This window comes from Spinacia oleracea, chromosome 1, assembly GCF_020520425.1.
Source record: "Spinacia oleracea cultivar Varoflay chromosome 1, BTI_SOV_V1, whole genome shotgun sequence".
NCBI lineage: Eukaryota > Viridiplantae > Streptophyta > Magnoliopsida > Caryophyllales > Amaranthaceae > Spinacia > Spinacia oleracea.
The window spans coordinates 96,403,202-96,424,679 of NC_079487.1; the positions used below are offsets into that span (position 1 = coordinate 96,403,202).

Below are 21,478 nucleotides of genomic sequence, written 5' to 3' on the forward strand. Positions count from 1 at the left end.
TCTTTACCAGTACATTGTTGTACTAGTTGTATTGTACGAAGTATATGTGTAGTCGTCTGCTATATGACTATATCTCGCGTCTCATAGATCACTATGCACGGTTTCTTTGAGCAATTTTCAGGCCGCATCATGCATAATCAACCCGAGGAACCTTTTAACTCCTGCGACAGAAGATAACCATGGTTACAAAGTTATCGGCTACATTCTGTATAATCAAGCAGTAGCCGTAGCCCGTAGGAAGAGCCATAAACAACCAAAGTGCCAAAGTAATTACGGAGTACGTCGTATCGTTTAACTAAAGTTGACCAATAATATTTTTTCGTATATCGCCACATCAGCTAAGGCTAACAAAAATACTCGTAGAATCATAGTTAAATAGTCCAATAATATGAATCAGAGAAATATTAGCAATGTTACCCACTAATTAAACGAGTACTCCCTTAATTTTTCAAAGACTTATAACCAGAAATCTCGTAGAACATGCCCTTAATATAAAAAGGCAGTAACTTCTTTTAAAATTTTCAATAATGAAAGAGACAAATTTTCAAACCAATTACATAATTCAGTGTCTTGTTCTTCCCATAACATTTTGACTACCACCTCCCCCAAAAGAGCAATGCCCAAAAGTCGTGTTTTTGGTACAACACTTTTTTTTGTTCTTCTTGTTGACTTTTTCTACTTCATTATCCATATTAATAAATGCTTTTTCTACTCACTCCTAATCACACCAAATAATAATCTAGAGCTTAATTAATCAGGAATTTTTGTAGAGAAAAATAACACCAAAATGGGGTGGTTTCCTTGCACTGGCGCCGGAAAATCCGTCGAAAATTTGAAGAAAAGAAGTGTCAATAAAAGCCTAGAACATCAGATCTCTTCAGCAAGTTCAGGTGATTCTGATTCCTTTTCATTTGGGTAATTTTTTACACATATTTATTAACTACCCACATGCTGTTTTGTTATAATTGATTGATTTGTATCAAGTTTTCTGTATTTTTGTTGGAATTTCAACTAGTTAAGTTGGCAATTTTGGGTCAAATAGTGTACAATTTATGGGGTTTCTTCTTTTTGATGCATAATTGTGTTTTTATTTTTATTTTTTTGTGTGTGTGTGTGGTAATTATAGTTACTGAATTGTGATAATTTGCTGTCCTGATTAGTGTTTCTAAATTTGGTTGTCGGTTAGTTGAGGTTGCACTCTCCATCTATGTTACTCAGACTCTTTATTTCATCTCAAGTACTCGTGTTGGACCCTCGACATTATGACAACGGTATTGATGTTTAGTCAAGGACCCAAATCCAAGTATTATAGCTCCCAATTTGGCCAATTTAGCTCAATCTGAAAGATCAATGTATTTTTATGATATTGTTTAGTGTTGTGCAATGTGCATAGTGTTGTTTTTTATACATGGCTTATCATTGCATATTTGCATATACGTGTACTGAATATATATATGCTTCCCATCTGTTAATTGTTACTTAAGCAGATAAGTCTAAGCGGAATAGTTCAGTGGATGGGAAGAAAGACAGCTCAAAGGATGGGAAAGAAGATCATATTGCTGTAAAGACGTTTACGTTTCGTGAATTAGCAGCTGTAACGAGAAATTTCCGGGCTGATTATCTCGTTGGTGAAGGTGGTTTTGGGCATGTTTATAAAGGAAGGCTAGAAAGTACTTCACAGGTTAGGTGAAACGCTACAACAAGTTGCAAAGAAATGTTGATATAGACCATATAGTATTTTTAAGCAACTACATTGTATTCCATGTTGTTGGTTTGTTGTGTAGTTTGGTTGGTCAAGTAGTGGTGGTTTGATTTCTGCTATGAATGTCGTCTGCAGTCACATGCTCTAGTTTCATTAGCAAGACTATTGTGCCCAAATGCTTGCTAATTTAAATATTGGACGGTTTAGAGTTTTGACTTTATTCTGTTATCTATAGGCGAGTTATCAAGGAAAAACATAATGCATTTTGTTTGAGTGAATGACGGTGCAGCAACCGTAATACGGTACTCATAGTAAATATAACTGTTTAGAGGTTTCGGAGGAGTCAATTACTGGATCGGTTCAGAAAAGTATCAAGAAGGTTGGGGGAGGGGTGTGTTTGATTTATACTCTAAAATTGTTATTTCTTGAATTAAGTGTTAAATTGTTCCCTGTGTGTATAACTCACTTTAAGTTGTGTGAAGTTTATTTATATGATCTGAACACTTATAAGATAATGTCTTTGATGCAGGTTGTTGCTATCAAACAACTTGATCATAATGGACTTCAAGGCAATAGGGAATTTCTCGTGGAAGTGTTAATGCTCAGCCTACTTCACCATCCAAACCTTGTTAACTTAATTGGATATTGTGCTGATGGAGATCAAAGGCTTCTTGTGTACGAGTATATGCCACTAGGATCATTGGAAGACCATCTTTATGGTATGAATTTAGCTGGTGATTCTTAATTCGTCTCCATTCATGGGGGTAAATGTTTTCTAACTCTATTAAGTAAGGGCTGAATGCATCAATACCCCTGGAATTTTTGGTTTCTTGTTTCTCAGCCTCCATTTGGTGCAGAGGAAAAACACCCCAGAGAACTTAACTGTTAGTGTGTGGTTAATGTTCATCTGAAATTTCATGTATATGTTACTCTCTATTATTCAATCAATCACTCATGCAAAATTGTATAAGGGCACTATTAATTACTATGTATCAGGATTCAGGGGCATGAAGGGCATGCATTTTCTTTGTTTCGAGAGGCTTTTAACCGTGGTCAACAGGGGAAGTATGAGCGTGGTCAACCTTGTTTCAATGGGAGATTATGTGTGGGTGTACATTGTTAATGAAGAATTTAATATGGGTAATTTATAGAACTTTGGGAATAAGCAGTAAAGTGCATAGATTTGAGTGGCTTTTGGCTAATTTCCAAGAAGAAAGAGTAAAACTTATACCTGATGCTAGAAAGAGGAAGGTCATTGTTCACCTATACTCTGAGATTGATTAATGATGCATACAAAACAGGAAAAAATGCTTATTGTTAGGTTATTTAGAATTGTATCCTATAATCTCGAAGCAGTTCGAATTCCAACTGATTGTAAGTAGGTCTAATACAAAGGACGGTGCAAGCACCTTGTGTCACTTCCCTGAAGCAAGTTCCACTTTGGGCTGTTTTATGATGAACCTTAAGATCCTCAGATAAACCTTGAAGTTCTGATTTTTTGGGTTTTGATTCCTGCTTTATGTATTAATAACAGCCGAAGCATGAGGCACCAATGTCTGACATCTAGCCTGCTTTTGTGAAGAACATAGTTCCTATATTTGACTATTTGAGCATGCAGCCTCCAGGTCAAGTGAGGTTACCTTATAATCTCCTCTTCGCATGAAAAACCATACCCGGGCAAACTAATTCCATTGCAGGTTATAGTTGGACACAGTTAAAAAAAGGCTGTTAGAAGTCATATTCTTAACTGAAAAGAGATCAGTTGGTTAAACATTAGTATAAGACATCTAATACAGCACACGACAGTCTTTTTCATCTGTGTTCTAGATAGTTTTTATGTTCCGGTATGTGCTTGTGAGCTTAATCATGTTTCATTTGAAGAGTCATTCATTATCCATTATCCATTATCCATTCCATGTTAACAGTAAAGCATATTGCATGTGAAGTGCATATGAACTTCCAATGCATAAGAATTGGCAGCTAAGTATTATGATTTATGTCATTCCTGTGTTTAAAAGTGCACAACTTGGTGTTATCTTTGGTTTGTGGATAAAAGATTGAACGATGCTTTTCTGATCGCTGTTATGTTATCCCAGACATTCCTCCTGACAGGAGACGACTTGATTGGAATACAAGAATGAAAATAGCTGCGGGTGCTGCCAAAGGGTTGGAATACTTGCACGATAAAGCAAATCCGCCAGTTATATATCGTGATTTAAAATGTTCAAACATATTACTTGATGAAGATTACAAACCCAAGCTGTCTGATTTCGGCTTAGCCAAATTGGGGCCAGTTGGGGACAATACACATGTTTCAACCAGAGTAATGGGAACTTACGGATACTGTGCTCCAGAATATGCAATGACTGGTCAGCTAACCTTAAAATCAGATGTTTATAGTTTTGGGGTTGTACTTTTGGAGATCATTACTGGGAGAAAAGCCATTGACAATTCCAAAAGTAATGCAGAGCACAATCTTGTACTATGGGTAAGAGACTTCTTCATCTTAATCATGTTTGTCTGTAAGATTTATGATTACATATTGTGCTGCTAATCATGTTTCTTTATGATTTATGATTTATGATTAACCGGTACTAATTTCTAGATGAGGGTTGGTCATTTAACATTGTACTGTCGGCCCTTGGCAGTTTGGATACCTAGTTCTAGTTTCTTCTCTGAACATTAGGTCTGCGTTTACTCTTGCATAAGCTTTGAGGTCTCTGTATATGATTTATAATCACTCATTTTATGTAAAAGCTGTTTTTACATGCCATGTTAGTTCTTTTAAAAACTAATCTTGTTCATGAAATTGGTGAGCCGTTTAATGGAACTATGTAATTGAAAGACAAAAACTATAAGCCATTAAGAAATGAGGCACTTCATAAGTTCCTAGTCCCTACTGCTTGGGGCTCTGTTTGGTAGGGGGCAAAACATTTTCCTGGAAAACAATTTTTCTTTATTTTCAATTTTACATTGTTTGGTTTCCAAAGAAGTGTAAAACCATTTTCCCTAAAAGTAAATTTGCTCTCCCAGTGATGGAAAACCATTTTCCCTTCAAAATGAAGGGAAAACTAATTTCCTTCCTTTTCCTTATCTCTCTTATACACTCCTTTCACTACCTGCTTACTTTCTCTTTCATTTTCCTTTCGTTTCATCATTTTTCTTACATGGAACCAAACAACGGAAAAATAATTTTGGAATTTTGTTTTCCATGAAAATCATTTTACACTTCACCAAACGGAGCCTAATAGGAAAATAAGGAAAAAGGTTTACGTTTTACTTACAGCTTGTTCGTTGGTGCAGGCACGACCATTATTTAAGGACAGAAGGAAATTCTGTCAGATAGCAGATCCAACGCTTCAAGAAAGGTATCCAGCAAGGGGATTGTATCAAGCGTTAGCAGTTGCTGCAATGTGTGTGCAAGAACAACCTAATATGAGACCCCTTATGGCTGATGTTGTCACTGCTTTAACTTACCTTGCTTCCCAAAAATATGATCCCGACAGTCTACCACGTCAGAGTTTTCACTCAGCTGCTTCCACTCCTAGAGCCAGAAGAGAATACTGAAACCAAACCGCGTCTTTTTTTTGGGGGTAATGTAAGTCCGAGGTGTAAATCAAAACCCGCTCTATCAGAATATATGTTCAGTTGTAACTTGTAAGGCATGACTGTGTGTTGTTTGGAAGTAGATAAGGAGGAAAGAAGAGAATAGATAACAAAATTCATCATCAGTCCTTTGTACTTGTGTGAATTCTTATAGTTACATAGTATTATCGTATATATATACGAAGTATGTAGAGAGATGATAATAGAGTGAACCTGTTCATAGAGTTCCCATTTTGTACTAGTATGAATAATTTAACAGAATTTATACAATTTATTGCCTTGGTGTGTTATGGTTAATTTTGTTAGTTTATATTGTGACAAACTGACAAGGGTAAGCTACAAAGTAGTGCTCACTGAAAAAAAAAGTACAATTTTTGTAAAGAAGAAAAATGAAGTTGGAGCATGATAGAGAATGCCCATCTTGCGAAGAAAAATGGTGGTATTGAGCCTGGTTTGCGCGGAAAATTTTAATTGCATTGGCAGAGATGGAAGAATCATCAGTGATCAAACAAGGGGAAAAAATATCTGTTGGTAAACACTAACATTGTAGCATCATAGCATGTATATTGTTCCAGACTTCCAAGACAACAATTTGCTTCTGTATTTTATTTTCTTTTTGATGCAAAATTGTATCATAAGAATTAGCTTTCAAATCCTTGAGATGGATTGACTAAAATATACTTGTAGCTTTTTAATAGGCGTATTACTTGCATTAGCAATAAATTAAACAGGAAAACATCCAAAATGACACATCCGCAAAAATATCCTGTAGTACTTGTCCTTCAGAGAAAACATTGTGAGTCATTCATTCTTCTTGCTACAGCCTCTAGGTATCATTTATAATGGAAAATGATAAACAATTGGTCCTTGTTTATCTTGTACAGTACTTTTTACACGATGCTCCAAATTCACTCGGCTACTCTGTTTTAAAAGCCGCAAGGCGCACAAGGGTCATGGAGCCTAGGCGTAAGGCTCAGGCGCGCGCCTTTTGTATACGAGGAACACGTAAATTCCTAATAAGCCTTAAAATTCGGTATAGAACAAAATTAACACAATTTATACTCAAAACAACATAATACTTCTATTGTAGTGCCTTATTTTCTTGCCGGTTCGTAAATATCGTGTGATTCCGTCGATAGAGTGCTAGAATTAGAACCTTCAATGGTAATTACAAGCTGGAAATATGAAAATCAACTCATTATTCTACTGCCACCAACCAAAAAGCTTAGGTTGTAGAGATATAACCGTTGATAGGTCACATGGAGTGTGTTTATATCATTAAAAAAGAAAAAAAAAGTAAATAAAAGATCCACGTCAGCCTGCTGCCCCCGAAGACTGAAGGCGCACAAGGCGCTGCGCCTTGCGCCTTACCTAAGGCTCACGAAGGCGCGCACCTGGTTGCCTGGAGAGCTGAAGGCGCCGAAGGCTAAGCCTAGGTAACCCTTGCGCCTAGGCGAGCCTTGGGCGCTGTTTTAAACTAAGCTCGGCTATGGACAGGTCAATACCCAATACAAAATCAACTTTACACCCGAGTGCTCCTAGAGCAAGGTGCACCAGGGCTTTTTCCCCCTCAATGATCAGATGATGGAGAAAACATATTTGGCCGATGCAGTGTGGGAGGGGGGGGAGGGTTAAGGGGAGAGTGGGGATTGTGCTGAGAAGAATACATTAAATCACAGACTTCATAAGTCACCTGGTAAGAAGGGATTGGGGGAGGGGAATGGAGATGATTCAATGGCCGATGCAGTGTAACTCGAATTTTTATAGCAACTTCTTCCTATCTATACTTCTATAATGTTTTTATTACTAGATCGTTAACAAATACAAAATTGAACACTATACACTGGGTACAGAATTAACTAAGAATCAACAAGTATCAGCAACACTTATCTATGCTAAATGGATCGCACAATTATGCCGCCTGAACTGGATTTCGACCAGTACAATACAGACCTACGCACATTTACTTACCTGTATCAATTATAGTCAATACCTATGGTTTCTCTGGAGATTCATTTCCCTTACTTTCTTTCTCCTCAACAACTGGGCTTTTTATCTCATCAAAAGCCAGCTTATTATCACTTGCCTCTTCTGCATTCCCTGACTTTCCCTGTCAAAACCCAGAAGATTAATTAAGACCACAGCTAATTCAGTTTTATACATGCAGCTATGGTCTAGGTATAGGTGATCTTAGTACATCATTGTACATCATCTTCCATGTTTAGCATAATGATCAACCAAAATTCTTCTTCAAGCAACAATGGCCGAGAAACAACCCAACCGGGTAGAACTAAAGCTTCTGCTCAAATATATATGAAAAATTGAAAATCATCAACAAGTTAATAGAAGTACAACTTTTGAGTTGACATAGGACTGCCAGTGTGGCACTAAGGCTCCATTTGTTTCAACGGAAAAACATTTTCAAGGGAAAGCAATTGGAAAATAGGTTTCTTTAGTTTGTTTCCTTATAAGAAAAGTTCGTGAGAAAAAGAAATGGGCGTGGAAAGAGAGGATTGATGGGAGGAGAGAAAGTGAAATGCAAGGGAGTAGAGAGGAAAATATTTCCAACTCGGAAATTTGTTTTCCATCCATGAGAAAATTGTTTTCCACCCTTTAACAAAACAAACAAAGGAAAATGGGAAAAGCATTTTCCGGGAAAGTGTTTTGTGTTAAAACATATGGAACCTTACATGGTACAGATAATACACTCTACCAAGTCTACCCAATAGAAACTACCTCCAAAACCAACTTACCAACAATGCATAAGAGGAAAATGAAAAGGAAATGGGTAGAAGGGGACGAGCAACTCTGATAACTTCCTTGTGGTAGTCATCTATGTTCCAAAACACCAATTAGTGGCTCATAAAACTGCCATCCGTAATAATCTGGAAATAGCACTCACTGCCTATTTCTCAGGAAAAGGTTGCGCAATAATCAAGGAATAATGGATGACAATTCCATTAAATTATTAGTAATAGTCATCTATGTTCCACTACATAGCAATAAATAGCCCCAAATAAACACAGCTGACACTGCTTATAGCAAAGAACGAATTGTATTGGTTCAATGGGTCAAATAAACTCAAATTGAATCTGCCTCTCTGTTTTGCAGGGTAAAGCTACATATATCTAACCGCCCAGTGGCGGACCTTGAACGGTTTTATGAGGGGGGCCGGTAGAGAAAAATTAAGCATTATACTATGTAATTATACAATTATACACAAATTTTAGGGGGGACGTAACTAAAAATACACTACAAAATTTTTCGGCCGGGGGGGCCAGGCCCACCCCAGCCATCACAAAGATCCGCCACTGTAACCGCCTACCCCTTCCAAGGCGAGACCGCGAGAGCCTATATAAAGGAACTGGTGGATTGTTTATCTTGTAATGATCTACGCTCCAATTGACATTATACGGATCTTCTCTTTCTATTCTATGCTAAGTTTGGCAAGAGGGTTACTCCCTATATGTCAATTAGCAAGCAGAAGGTTATGCTTACTTACAGGCATGTGAATCCGACTATAACTATCTCACCAAAAACAAATATCCAACTTGGCAAGAAGACAGACATATCAGAAGTAAATAAAAACTTATCAAAGCGCTACCTTGTTTTTGTCACGCCATCCAAGTCCAAAAGGTCTTGTCAGCAGGCTAATTTTTCTAGGAGGCACATCCATTGCAGGCTCCATATTACTTCGTGCAGGTAAAGAATCATTTTGTACAGACCTACAAATGAAAAGTTAGACCATTTTACATCACAATAATTTATCTAGAACAGATATTCTGAACCCACAACCCACTGCATACCTTGGAGAAGGCTGAACTTTCATTTGCCCTGACTGGTATTGCAGTGTAGCTTCCAACATTGTTTCTGCCATAACTACCCGCTTCTCCATTTCAGCAAGTGAAATTATTACCTTGTCATATTTATCCTACAAATAAGTAAAAATAACATGAGTATTATCCTAACAAATCTACAGCAGCACATAAGTAAAGAAAATAAAGGGATAGGCAGGACACTGATAAAACTAAAGTCTGATAATCTAAACCTACAATTTCTTTTTGGATAAATGTACTGTACTAACTGCTAACTAGCAACTGATTCCTGATAAGTAGAAGACCAATGGACGTGATATTCTAAATCTCAAATTGAATAAGAAAGTCTGAGAAAAGTCCCTTGAATAACAAATTTGAGCAAGCAGCTCAACAATGTAGCTGGATTTCATGATCTACAAATGAATATTCCCTCGACTCTACACGGAATGCATTTGAAAACTACCACAGATGCTCCCAGGATTGGATTTAACAAGAACCGGGGTGTCATGGTGTTTTGACACCGGATCGTGCGGTGCTCTCTTGCCTATGGGGCGGCAAGCCTTGTGCGGAAAGTGTATCTCAAGGCTTGAGGGGCAAGAACGGGTGCTTGATTCAAAATGGGCACTCTTGCCTATTGGCGACAAGAGCGAGGGTCGAGGGTCGACCGGGGCGCTTGCACAGCGGGACCGACGACGAGAATGTATCTGTTTTTGGAATACTTTGTTGAGTCTTGAAAAGCTTAAAAACATGCGATAGCACAATATCTACAAAGGCTAACAACAATGCAAGTAATTATGCAAAGGCAACTTTTGATGAGAGGTATTGGTCCATAACCCTCATAGAGGTTTATTTTGAATTAGTTTTAAATTTCCAATGAACACTGGATTGACAGAAACATAATAGTTCTATCTAAAGCCTACAAAACTATAAGAAAAGTCCCAGAAAGCAATAGATAAGCAAAATACAGGTAAATGAAGGTTGGATTCTAACATGGGGGAAGGGTGATAAAGAAAAGGAAGATTAAATCCAAAAAGAACCTGAAGAGTTTCAGCAGCATGTCTCTGAGCTGCCGCTTCTTGTTCAGCAAATCTACGGGCATCTTCGGTTACCTTCTGCTCTTGCTCCACTCGCATCAACACCTGCAAAGTGCATAAATAACGTTGAAGAACATTTCCAAAAACAAGCTTTAAAGTTACTGGAAGCTTTAATTGAAAAACCTATCAAATCTAAGCTAGATTAAACCTGAATCATGGCACTTTCTTGCTCCTGCTTATCCGACAGAACACGACGTAGCTCCGAAACCTCTTGTTCCAATTGTTCAACCTGCTTTCAAAGGAAGACCACTTTATCTATCTGCGTAAGAGTTCGTACTTTTTTAACAAGTACACTTGTCTAGATAATATTCGAATTCCAGGACATTTTAAATCTAAACCAATTGATTTCATAGTGCTTTATGGGTCCAATCAATAACTTTGAAGTGCTTCATCTTTTGACAGCCACCAAGACTAAAACCTATTACAGATGGTTCATCATATAGTCGACAGAATATATGTCTATGAAGGAATATGATGGGGGGAAATAGTAGCAAAAAGTATGGACTTTGAAGTTGAAAAAAGGAAAAAATCATACCCTTGCACTTAGTTGTCGACGATTGTCTTGCTTCACCATTTCCATTAATGCAGTCTCTAGCTCCTCTGCCCTGAAGCCACAATAAAAAAGATCAAAGTTACAACTTACAAGAAATTACTAAAAGGGAAGTGAAAAGATCTAGAGAGCTGACATCCTTCACAAGAAAAGACGATCCAGCTTCAGCGTAATTCAGAGTGCAAGTCAGAGAATAAATAATCATTATTTTGACATGATCGTGCAATGTGAAGAGGAAAGGTTCTTCATATTTTCAAGCAAGGATTATGAAAGATGTCCTAAAGGACTAAGTTTCGCCTCGACTATGAAGCAGTATATCATACGCAAGAGTTATGCAATCTAGTGACAATAAGAATTACATTTGCAGCCTAAAAGTTACAGCAGCAGCCGTACAATGAGGCTATTGCCCAGGATGGTGGACAGATCTACAAATATGTGCCCTTGCCATTACAGATAGACCTTTTCTCATTGACCAATGTACATCTGTTGATTTTTCATAATAACATGTTTAACACAAAGTTATCAAAGCAAATAAGTTTTACAACACAAAATAACATGAAAATTAAAACGTTGGATGTTTAGGAAAACGAGATACTGAGGATTTGAAGACAAGGTTTAACGTTGAATAGATTCATGAATGAAAGATGCAAGATTAGAGAGTATATGACTGTCATGCTTTCCTCGCATCATGAGATATTGAGATACATAGAAACACAAGAACAAAAACAAAAGACAGTAGTAAAAATGATGAAGGCTGCATACATCTGATCTCCCCAATACAGCTTAGAATCGGAGGCATGTTGATAATATCATAATAACGATGTTAATCATATAGAACTGATATAAACTTGTGTTTTACAAATGATAAATCAGATAAAATAGTGAACATTCTTGTCAAACCCTCTGTTTGTTCTTTAAATAAAAATTGAACCTGGGCTACTATTCCATAATAAACATCAATTTGTAATTTGCAAAGCCGTCCTTTGCAACAAAGTTACCAGGAGTCTGTTTAAGTCAAGTCCCTTCTAAGTTCTAACTCCAAAAGGTTAAAAGAAGAAATCACAAAGGACAACGGCATGATAGCACATAGAAATACACAAGAATCGCAACGTCCAGAAATTAAAATCCTTATATTGGAAGCAAATTGGGCTGTCATTCTTTATTATAGGACATGCGAAAAGAAAGACGGAATTTCACCTTAGCTCTGCAGATCTTTTTTCCTCCAGTAATTTGCATAGCTCAACCTTCAACCACCCAGCCTGCAAAAAAGTATTTGGTTACTAAGTAAAAGTTTTACTTCAATTCTGTGAATATTGATATTTGGGCTAAAAGTAATAAACTGATAAAAACATAATCTTGTTGAAAAAAATAATTAATATTCAGGTTGGGGGGGGGTTCAAATGAAAAATCTTTGGAAATTGCAGCTTCATGGAAACTTCAGTTTGCCCGTGAATAGAAGTAACACACACACACACACACACACACACAGAGGGAGAGAGAGAAAGACTGGAACCCTTTGCTTCTCTTGAAGTCTTGAGCAGGCTAAAGTAATCAAACATTCGGCTGCGAGGTCTCTTATTCTCTTTTGATTTTCTTTTTTGAGACGCAATAATAAATACAAGTATTATTTTAAGGACGCCAAATAACTGCGTCTCATACACGAATGGTAGGGCTATAGACAAAAATAATCATGCGGTCACACTCATAAAATACCAAAACGTAGAAGGTGGTCCAAAAACAAAACAACCTAGCAAGTAAAACATAGAATAATGCAAGTTCCTTGCCAAATGCCACCCTACAGTTGGAATTGAAATTTGAAGAAAGACCACAACAGTTTCCCACTACTTTCCCCAGATCCCCAATCGCCCTAGATACAGTTATTACCAAGCTCACCACCACATCATTGCCAAGAGAACTGAGAAAGCCAGAACTTTTCCAACCTACAATGAGCCTTTTGCCTTCTGCTTCCCCTTCCACCACCTCATTTCCAAAAGAACTGAAAAGCCAGAACTTTTCCAACCTACAATGAGCCTTAGCCTTCTGCTTCCCCTTCCACCCCACCCACCCCCCCTCCCCCTTCCCACTACTGATCAAATACATCAATTCAGACAAGCCACACTGAGAAATTTGCAAGAACTCTATGTTTCTTTAAAATTGTTGCTGCTTTTCTCCTCAGCTCTTGATCTAACGCATTGTGCAAAATCTTTGTCAGCATATAATCAGCTATTGTTTGTAGTTTGGAAAAAAAGAAGATTCTGACAGCCAGTTGCATGTCATTGAGATGCTGCCAAATTGCCAACCGAAAGGAAAACTATACTTCCACTTTTTCAGAGAAAGAAAGAGACAGAGAGAATGAACTTCTGCATACTGCTTACTGAATGTGGAGTTGAAAAGATGCCTTCTCGAAGAGTTGTTTTTTAAAGGAAGGTCAATGGGCTAGAAAGCCATAGCTTTCAATAAATTCAGACAATAATGAGAAGAAACTACACTAAAAATGCACTACGAAATAATTCTCATCGAGCCAATAGGACGAATCATGTCGAGTGCCACTGAGATTAATCTATCACTGAAAAGTCAAGAAATAAGCACTACCTGCTCTTGAAGGTCTAAACCAGGATCAATATCCACACCTCCAGCAATGCCAATAAAGTAGTCATCTGGCGTAGTCAAACCAGATTCCATGTGGGTTGTATCTCCATTCATTTGCTCATCCGCAACTTTTGATGTGTCTGTCATAACAGATCCAGGATCATGCTTAAAACTGTACAGCTTTGAAGCAAGACCCTGAGAATTTTTCAGAGCTTGAAGGCCCTTGGATCTTTCTTCAATTGCAGCTAATACTACAGGTCGATTTTTATCTCTTAATTCCTGCAGCCGGGCTTCATGCACATTTTGGAATCCCATGCTAGCTGTCAGAACTAGTTGACTGCTGTCAAACGTAGACCCAGCCAGAGATTGCAGCAAAGTAACTGCATCTCCCGCATCTTTTGTTGTCACCAAGGCAGGGCCTACGCAAATTTAAATGATAGTTCAGAGAACCTATCAAAACAGTTTATTTAAATTTCAGCCACTCTTAACTTCATAAGTAAAGTACATCCAAACAATCTTAAAACTAGATAATTATACGGATATACCAAGTACCATATAACTCCATTAGCGCAAGGGCGGTGCGGAACATCATAACACGATTCCCTTCAAAGAGAATCACATCCCAAACTCGAAGAACTGATGTCAGAAAAGATAGCCCACAATAAACAGCTGATCACTCAAATACTAGAATTCTCAAAAAACGAAAAAAAGCAGACATAAGTGCATAACCTCATGCAAACAATGACAAGTGCATATGCTGCACAATGTCCAAAAGAATCACGCACCAAAGAATCCTGAAACGATTTTAAATCAAAGATAGAACCTAACCACTTTCCCATGGAAGCATATTCATAAATATAGAGAGAAACCATGGCCCAGTAACCCATGCCACTTGAACGCCCAAGTAATCAAGATGATTAACTGCAAGAAAAGGGTTAACATCCTTCAGAAGTTGTAGAATAAAAAAGCTATTGATAATATATGCTAACAAGATGATACAAACCCAATTTCGGGAATCTTTCACGCACCAAGTCCTCAAAAACATGTTGGTCCACCTGGAAAAATACAATACTGAGCATACAACTTGTCCACGATAAACCAGAGAAGAGGTAGTTTGTTCAGATACGGCATGCTTATAGAATAATAAGAAATCATTGCTACCTGGCACTCAATCAAATCTTCTGAATAATAACCATCAAAATAGTCATCCATAATACCCATAAGGGTCCTGCAGATAAAGCCACAGTCACACAAATGAACCATCAGGTTAATCCATTTATTACTAAACAGTGCGCGCATGTAGACCAACATATAAGTGGAGTAAACATAGATAAAGGTTGCCAAAAAGAAGGTTTTCAGACCTACCAAAAGGCATTCTCCTCCGGCATTAAAAGTAACAGTAAGCCAGCAAAAAAGTTCATAGCCTGTTGGTAAGTAAAGATAAGAGATGACAAACTGAGTAAGTTCTTCATTTCCTTTAACATTTGATAAACAAGAGCTCAAAAGCTTAAAAAGCCTTCTAGAAAGTAAGATTTTGGCCTGGTAAGCAGCACCCAGCCAGTAATATAACTTTATCACCCTTATTTACAATGAAGAGAAGGGTCTGCCAATGAGATGTTTACTCCCACGAGTAGCATCAAGTAATTCTCACTTCATCACAAAGAAAATATCTCCACTTAAATTTAACATGTACTTAGCAGTTAGCACAGAAATGAAAATGAAAACGGAAACTCAAGTTTAACAATGTCCACAGTAAGACACCAAAAAAGGATATTGAAAATATCCAGATATAATTGATTTTTCCAAAATTTACTATTTTTTAACAAGTAAATCTTAGGAAAATATAGAGTTTTAAGAAACTAATGATAATTAATGTTAGTTATAAGGTTTAAAAATAAAAACAAAAACATTCAGTACACAATACAACATCTCGTTTTGATGGGCAGAACCGCAGAATACTGAAGGCGTGCTATTACAGTATGCCAATTCATGTGATCGATACTACTATTGGGACAAGGTTCCTAGAATTTTCTACTTTTTGGTGTTTTACTCCCTCTCTCCCCATGTTGGCTCTTCCAATCAACCAAAACCCTAACTTTTTTGCCTTAACTTTATTTCAATCAATGCTTCGATTTAAGGGAAAGTCTCATGGGCAACCTTGTGTGTTGTGACTGTTCTCTGCTAGTGCTTTTATTGGTAAACTGAATAAAAAGGAATTATCAATATGGGCACCTATAAAGTTAAAAATATATTAATGGTTTTTTTTAATGGAAAATTTAAAATCGTAACAGGGATATGTTATATCATTACTTTGTTTCAGTTTACCAAATATAATCGAACATAATGCAGGGTTACCAGTTAGAATTCTCCACTTTTGTATCTAATGATCTAGGCCTCTAGGGAGTGAAATACTGAGAATCCCATAAACCTGCCCGGTTTAGATGTCGACAGCCCATTTCAAAGCCTAATCAACAACAATCAGTGGTTAGGATTTTCACTTAGATTTTATTTTTTTTCCCTTTTCACTTGGATATCTTATCAAGGAAAGTGGAAACTTCTTTCGAACTACGAAACTCAATACTGTTACTTTGATATAGAGGACTGAGCAGGGAGGATATTGGAAAAAGAAGGGAAAACTTTTAGCTGTCAAGACGCCTAGTATGGTTTGAGATATGTGGGTGTTAAAGTAATCATAGTTACATATGGACGTAGTCAATTCACATTACAAACCCTACATCATTCATTCAAAGCCCCCCTTCTCCTGATAGTAAGTACTTTAACATAGGTCTTTTTCTTTGAGCTAAAAGGCCAAAATGACATGGGCAGTACCTAATGATTAATTTTCAGACTAGATACACAATGGTTTTCAAACAATTAATTCTCATAAAGATACTTCCTCACAGAGTCACAGGATGATGTTATATGCTCTCTGGACCCATCTAGCTGACAGCGGAAAAATAAAGGTTTTGCTTCTTCCTTCTTGGGCTTGGAAGCTAGACATACCTCAATTCCTCCAAAGAGACTTCCGCCCAAGGCTAAGCAAGGGAGGAGGATTTCACGGTACTTCATCCCAGCAATAATTGCTACTTTTTTCCTTGATCAATATGGTACTCCACAGTAAAATAAAAATAAAAAGAGGAATATGCAGCTTTCCCAAGTTGAGGAGCCTATGTATAGCTGAACTGATTACACTAAGTTCAGAAAAAAATATCGTAAGCACAATTGAGCTATCTACTGTTTATCTAAGCTGCTTAGCTTTGGAGATAGGGGCTTATCGACAATCTCGTAGTGCATATAGTTGACGGTTATACTGGACCTCGCTTTCTATTAAGACTTGTATGGTGCATAATATATGGCCGTCAATAACTTACTGATGTCAACTGAAATTTAGCCTTGTTATGAAGTGGAGTCATTTCTTGAACCCGTAAGAAGATTCTGGACAAAGCAGAGAGATTTCATCTCATTGCCTGATCATCTTAAGACCAAAATCCGAGACGCTCAAATTAAAGGCCAATCCATTCTGTTTAAGCTTCTCAAGCGCATAAAAATGAAGATTCTCCTTCCACTGACAGTCTAAACTCTAAACTAGATAGTTCTAAACATTCGCCACAACCCTGGAAAAAGTTCAACAGAAACACTTGGACATGCTAGACCTAAACTAAGTTGTACTAATTGTCATACTCTAGGATTTAAAAGGTGGTGAAGTTGAGTTGTACATGAGAATTCCGAAAGTCAATTACCTGACAGTAGCCAACTGACGGGTTATGCCGAGCATAAGCTATAAGTAATCTCCTCAAAGCATTTCTCCCATTCTCATCCAAAGCAGGGTGTCCCGGAAAAGTACGGGGTAAGTCCTGTGTGCATATAATTATAGGAAAATCAGGGCCTAAAGCTTTTTTTAAGTACAGAAAACAAGAGCAAAACTTTAGATCATCAATTCACCTTTTCAATCTGCCCCTTCCATTTCTCACGTCGCCCTGCACTTTCTATACCTGGCTCTTTAGCATTTGCTTCTTCTTGATTTGTTTTATGAACATGATCACGTTCTGGAGACAGCAAATTTTCATAGTACTTCTCTACCCGGCGTGCCTTAACACCAACAAAGGCTTGCCAAAGCTACAATTGTTAAGATTAAACAAACTATTAATCAAGTATAGCAGGTGAATATCAAATAACAATAGTCTAATCAAATTACATACCTCTCCTCTAAGGGCCATTGGCAATCCCCCTCGAACAAGGACTTCCAGTTCTTCTTTCCATGGAGAACTAGAGTCTAAGCTGGTTCCTTCAAAAATGCTAGCTATTGCAGGTGAGGCAGTACTATCAACAGAAGGGACATCTTGAGCAGGATCTGATCTCTCTACATCATAGAACTCTTCTTCTGAATCATCTTCCGGTGCTCCTTTGAAAGATTTCGCCTCTTCATTAGTTTTTAGAGTCTTGTGAGAATCAGTATCCTGTCCTTTCCTAGAGAAATGGTTCCTCTTTTTCACCCTCACACTCATCATGCCCTCTATTGTACGCAGAGATGGCCTTATGTCTGACCATATTTGAACTTTGTGAATTTTCTTGGCCTCTACTGTAGGGACCTCTGGCTTCTGTTCTCCATTTTCAACTGAATTTTCAGAATTGGGTGTATCAGTTCCACCAACATCTTCATCTGATGCTTGATGGTTAGCATCAGCTTCAGCTGTCCTGTGACCTTCGTTGTTGTCAACAGCATCGACTGTTACCCCATTAACAGGCAATTGAACAGACTCCTCGGACACCCTTTCCAGAAAAATATTCCATCGATCAGATCTTTCCTCTTCTTCCTCCTGAAAAAAAAAAAACAAATAGAGCGACAACCATTTTAGAATATGTTCATCTTCACTTGAAACGGAAGAAAGGCAATAAAAGATATCAGTCTAGTTATTAGCACTTCATCTACTAACTGAATTACTGATAAAAGTATGCATCATTCATAAGCAAATACAATAAGTCAATAACCATCACCCAAGTCAAAACTAAAAATGTATGACAGATATCCTTCATAGCAATCTCAAAAAGTGAATACAAATCTTCTTTTTTTATATAGCAAAAAAATTTATTAAAAAAATGAATACAAATCATATCGTTGAGATCGCCTATCGGTAACCTTTTACACTTTGTTTGGATAGAGGAAATGGAGAGAACAGGAGGATAGGGGAAGGGAGGGGAAAAACTTCCCTTGTTTGGATAATAGGCGTGGAGAAGAAGGGGAGAGAGGGGACGCATCCATATTCCCTCCCTCTTAAATAATTAAAATAAACATCTATCTCTTCAAAGTTGGAGAGATTTGGAAGGAAAATGAAGCTCCACCTTCCCCCTCCCCTTCTTTCCCTTCCTCTAAGTACCATTCGTCCCTCTTTACCCTCCCTTCTTTTCCCTTCTATCTTGCTATCAAATAAAGTGTTACTTATTTTCAGAGATAATTTTAAAATCTCACAACTAGAGGGTGAGACTGTCTCTTCCTAACCTTCTTCTTCAGTCTTTAACCACAAAACCCGATCAGAAACTAAATGGATCCAAGTTTTTTTAAAACTCATTTAAATCACAAAATTACGGAATACATTGCAACGAAGAACATTTACTATAGCAAGCATCACACCCCCTTACCGAAACACAAAATGTGAAAACACCCTCGCTAATGCTGTGTAATCCTTTCAACATTCATCAATCAAACAAAAAATGAAAATCGAAACACAAAATGTGAAGACACACTCGTTAATGGTTTGTAATCCCTTCACCATTCATCAATCAAACAAAAACAATGTAAATCTAAACACAAAATGTGAAGACACCCTCGTTAATGCTTTGAAATCCCTCGCCATTCATCAATCAAACAAAAAAACCGAAAATTCAGTAAGATAAGTACCTTGTAGATGTTAGCATACTCTCTATATCTTTGCACATGCTGAGGCCTAACAGCAAATCCATAAGCATCCCTGCAGGAAAATTCCAGCTCCAAAAATTAATAACATCTCTAACAATGGCAACATCATACGAAAAAACAACCAACAACAAGATAAAAAAACTGACATACAACTCAGCATTGCTCAATCGTACCACCAAATTCACCTCCAACAATTTTCGACTCGAAATTCGACGATAACATCCAATCAAATTACTCACCACTTGCTCAAAACACACATACAATTCGAATCAAACAACAAAACCTACATTTCATCAATTGCCAAAACTAAAACTAAAAACCGACACAAAATCACGTCGGGAAAACCAAAATTAAACCCATTTTTACACAAAATTAGAACAAAAACACAAACAAAAATAGCCCTAGAGTGTTCAAAATTGAAAATGCGGAAGATCAAAATCAAAATCAAAACTAAACAAAAAATCACGACAAAATCAAAAATGAAATCGGATAATTGAAGTAAGAAAAGCGGGAAAATAGGAGAGCGCGTGGTACAAAAACAGGCTAAAAATGGCGGAAAAAGTAGAGAGAGAGAGAGAGAAACCTCTTGTGTTCGAGAGAAATGAGGGGATTAGTAGTAGTAGTAGAGTTGAGTTTCATCTTCATGATCGGGGAGGAGAGAGAAAATGAGAAGATCTAGGGGAAGGAGAGACGAGGTGTGGCTATTTATTTGGATTTTAATTTTTCAACGGAAGTTGAAACGAAAGAGACCCTGCTCTAATCCGGATTAGTCGTAGTTTAATCAGCTATAACACGGCTCGAATTCCGATTAGTAGGAGTTTACTCTGGTGGTGGAGTGGTGGTGCTGGCAGACTAGAGAGGGAGGAGAGAGAAAGAGTGTGAGCATAAAACTGCACATGCAACTATTGCAAGTGCGAAGCAGCACTGCAGCAACGATGATTATTTTTGGTGGAGTAGGAAAATATTGAAAACATGTGATGATTTCTTAGTACAGAAATCGAGGCGTAATTATGTACCTTAATACGGAGAATTTTGGGGATTTTGATTATTTTGGATGGTTTGGTTTGAAAATGGTTAAAACAAATGAGAGTAATTAACATCACACCCAAATTCAACCACAAAATAGCCAAATAAGCAAATACGGAGTACTATGTCATTGTACACCAAGTCATCTAACAATCTGAAAATAACTGACACGTCTATTACAAAATTCAGAGTATAAATTGATAGTGAAATTTGAGTTAGTTATGTGATAACTTGGGTTCGTTCAGTGTCATAACTCACAATCACTTTTCAGTTTTTATTTTCATGATTTTAGAAGTCATGTGATTTAGATTGAATTACAGAGTATAGACTAAAAATTAGTCGCACGCGTGTTCATAATATTGATTTTAGAAACTGTCAACAGAAAACGGAAAATTGTTTTTTATGGTTCCAAATTTTTGTTTGAAATAGTAATCGTGACTCCTAAAAAAATATGGATAGAGTATTCATACTTCAAAATTATTTATAATGATTGACACTAGATTTAAACGCACACGATGTGTGCTTCACATTCAAAAAAACATACTAAGAAATTCCCAAAAATCTCCGTATTAATGTACATAATTTACACCTTGATTTCTGGGGATTTTTTTTAATAAATATGTACTTTATAATTTTGGGGATTTTTTTTTAATAATTACGTATTTTATAATTTACAACTTCTTGTGAGTTGGCTTATAATACTAGTTTCCTATGCACACGATGTGTGCTTGTAATGTACACACAATAATACTTATGTGCGTTTAAGGTAAACAAAATATAACATTAATTGGAAAAGGTCTTGCGCACACAAGGTGTACAATAAATTTATTGTACACCAAGATAACTTTAACCATTTTTTTGTAACTTTAACCTAATTTTGATTAACTTTTATATTAGTAAAAAATTGATAGATAAATATTTTAAAGGGTAAAATAATTAATTTTATACATTATTAGTGATTTTGAAGAAATAACTTTTAATAAAATAAAAAAATTTATCTCTTAAAAATAGATAACTTTTACATATATAAACTTAACTTTTAAGCATTTTAAGTTAACTTTTACTCCGGTGTACAATATTTATTGTACACCCATTGTAAATAAGAATTTGTGCATTAACTGGTCATTACTCGTTGCCCTTTCTATTGATATTCTTTTAGGAATAAAATCATGAATGTATATT

At 36.9% G+C, this 21,478-nt stretch overlaps 2 protein-coding genes across 3 annotated transcripts; one reads left to right on the forward strand and one right to left on the reverse strand.

Moving 5' to 3' along the window:
- The first annotated feature begins 582 nt into the window (after positions 1–582).
- On the forward strand, positions 583–5,593 carry LOC110792751 (probable serine/threonine-protein kinase PBL7). 2 transcript variants are annotated; one of them, XM_021997576.2, is made up of 5 exons: positions 583–890; positions 1,485–1,681; positions 2,232–2,421; positions 3,799–4,190; positions 5,006–5,593. In XM_021997576.2, exons 1-5 carry the CDS (start codon positions 788–790, stop codon positions 5,267–5,269), a joined length of 1,146 nt encoding a protein of 381 aa, XP_021853268.1. In that variant the 5' UTR covers positions 583–787; the 3' UTR covers positions 5,270–5,593. The 2 variants fall into 2 exon arrangements, with proteins under 2 accessions (XP_021853268.1, XP_021853269.1); XM_021997577.2 differs by having other exon boundaries at positions 585–890; positions 1,488–1,681.
- Positions 5,594–7,050: 1,457 nt separating this feature from the next.
- LOC110792753 (uncharacterized) lies at positions 7,051–20,383 on the reverse strand. The gene is made up of 18 exons (XM_021997579.2): positions 19,854–20,383; positions 19,253–19,322; positions 17,556–18,173; positions 17,299–17,472; positions 17,097–17,210; positions 14,722–14,780; positions 14,518–14,584; positions 14,360–14,411; positions 14,185–14,277; positions 13,909–13,992; positions 13,360–13,775; positions 11,965–12,026; positions 10,753–10,822; positions 10,366–10,446; positions 10,161–10,262; positions 9,115–9,239; positions 8,913–9,033; positions 7,051–7,418 (listed from the first exon to the last, which is right to left on the reverse strand). The coding sequence occupies exons 1-18, from the start codon at positions 19,913–19,915 to the stop codon at positions 7,302–7,304; spliced, it is 2,487 nt and encodes an 828-aa protein (XP_021853271.2). The 5' UTR covers positions 19,916–20,383; the 3' UTR covers positions 7,051–7,301.
- Positions 20,384–21,478: the final 1,095 nt, after the last annotated feature.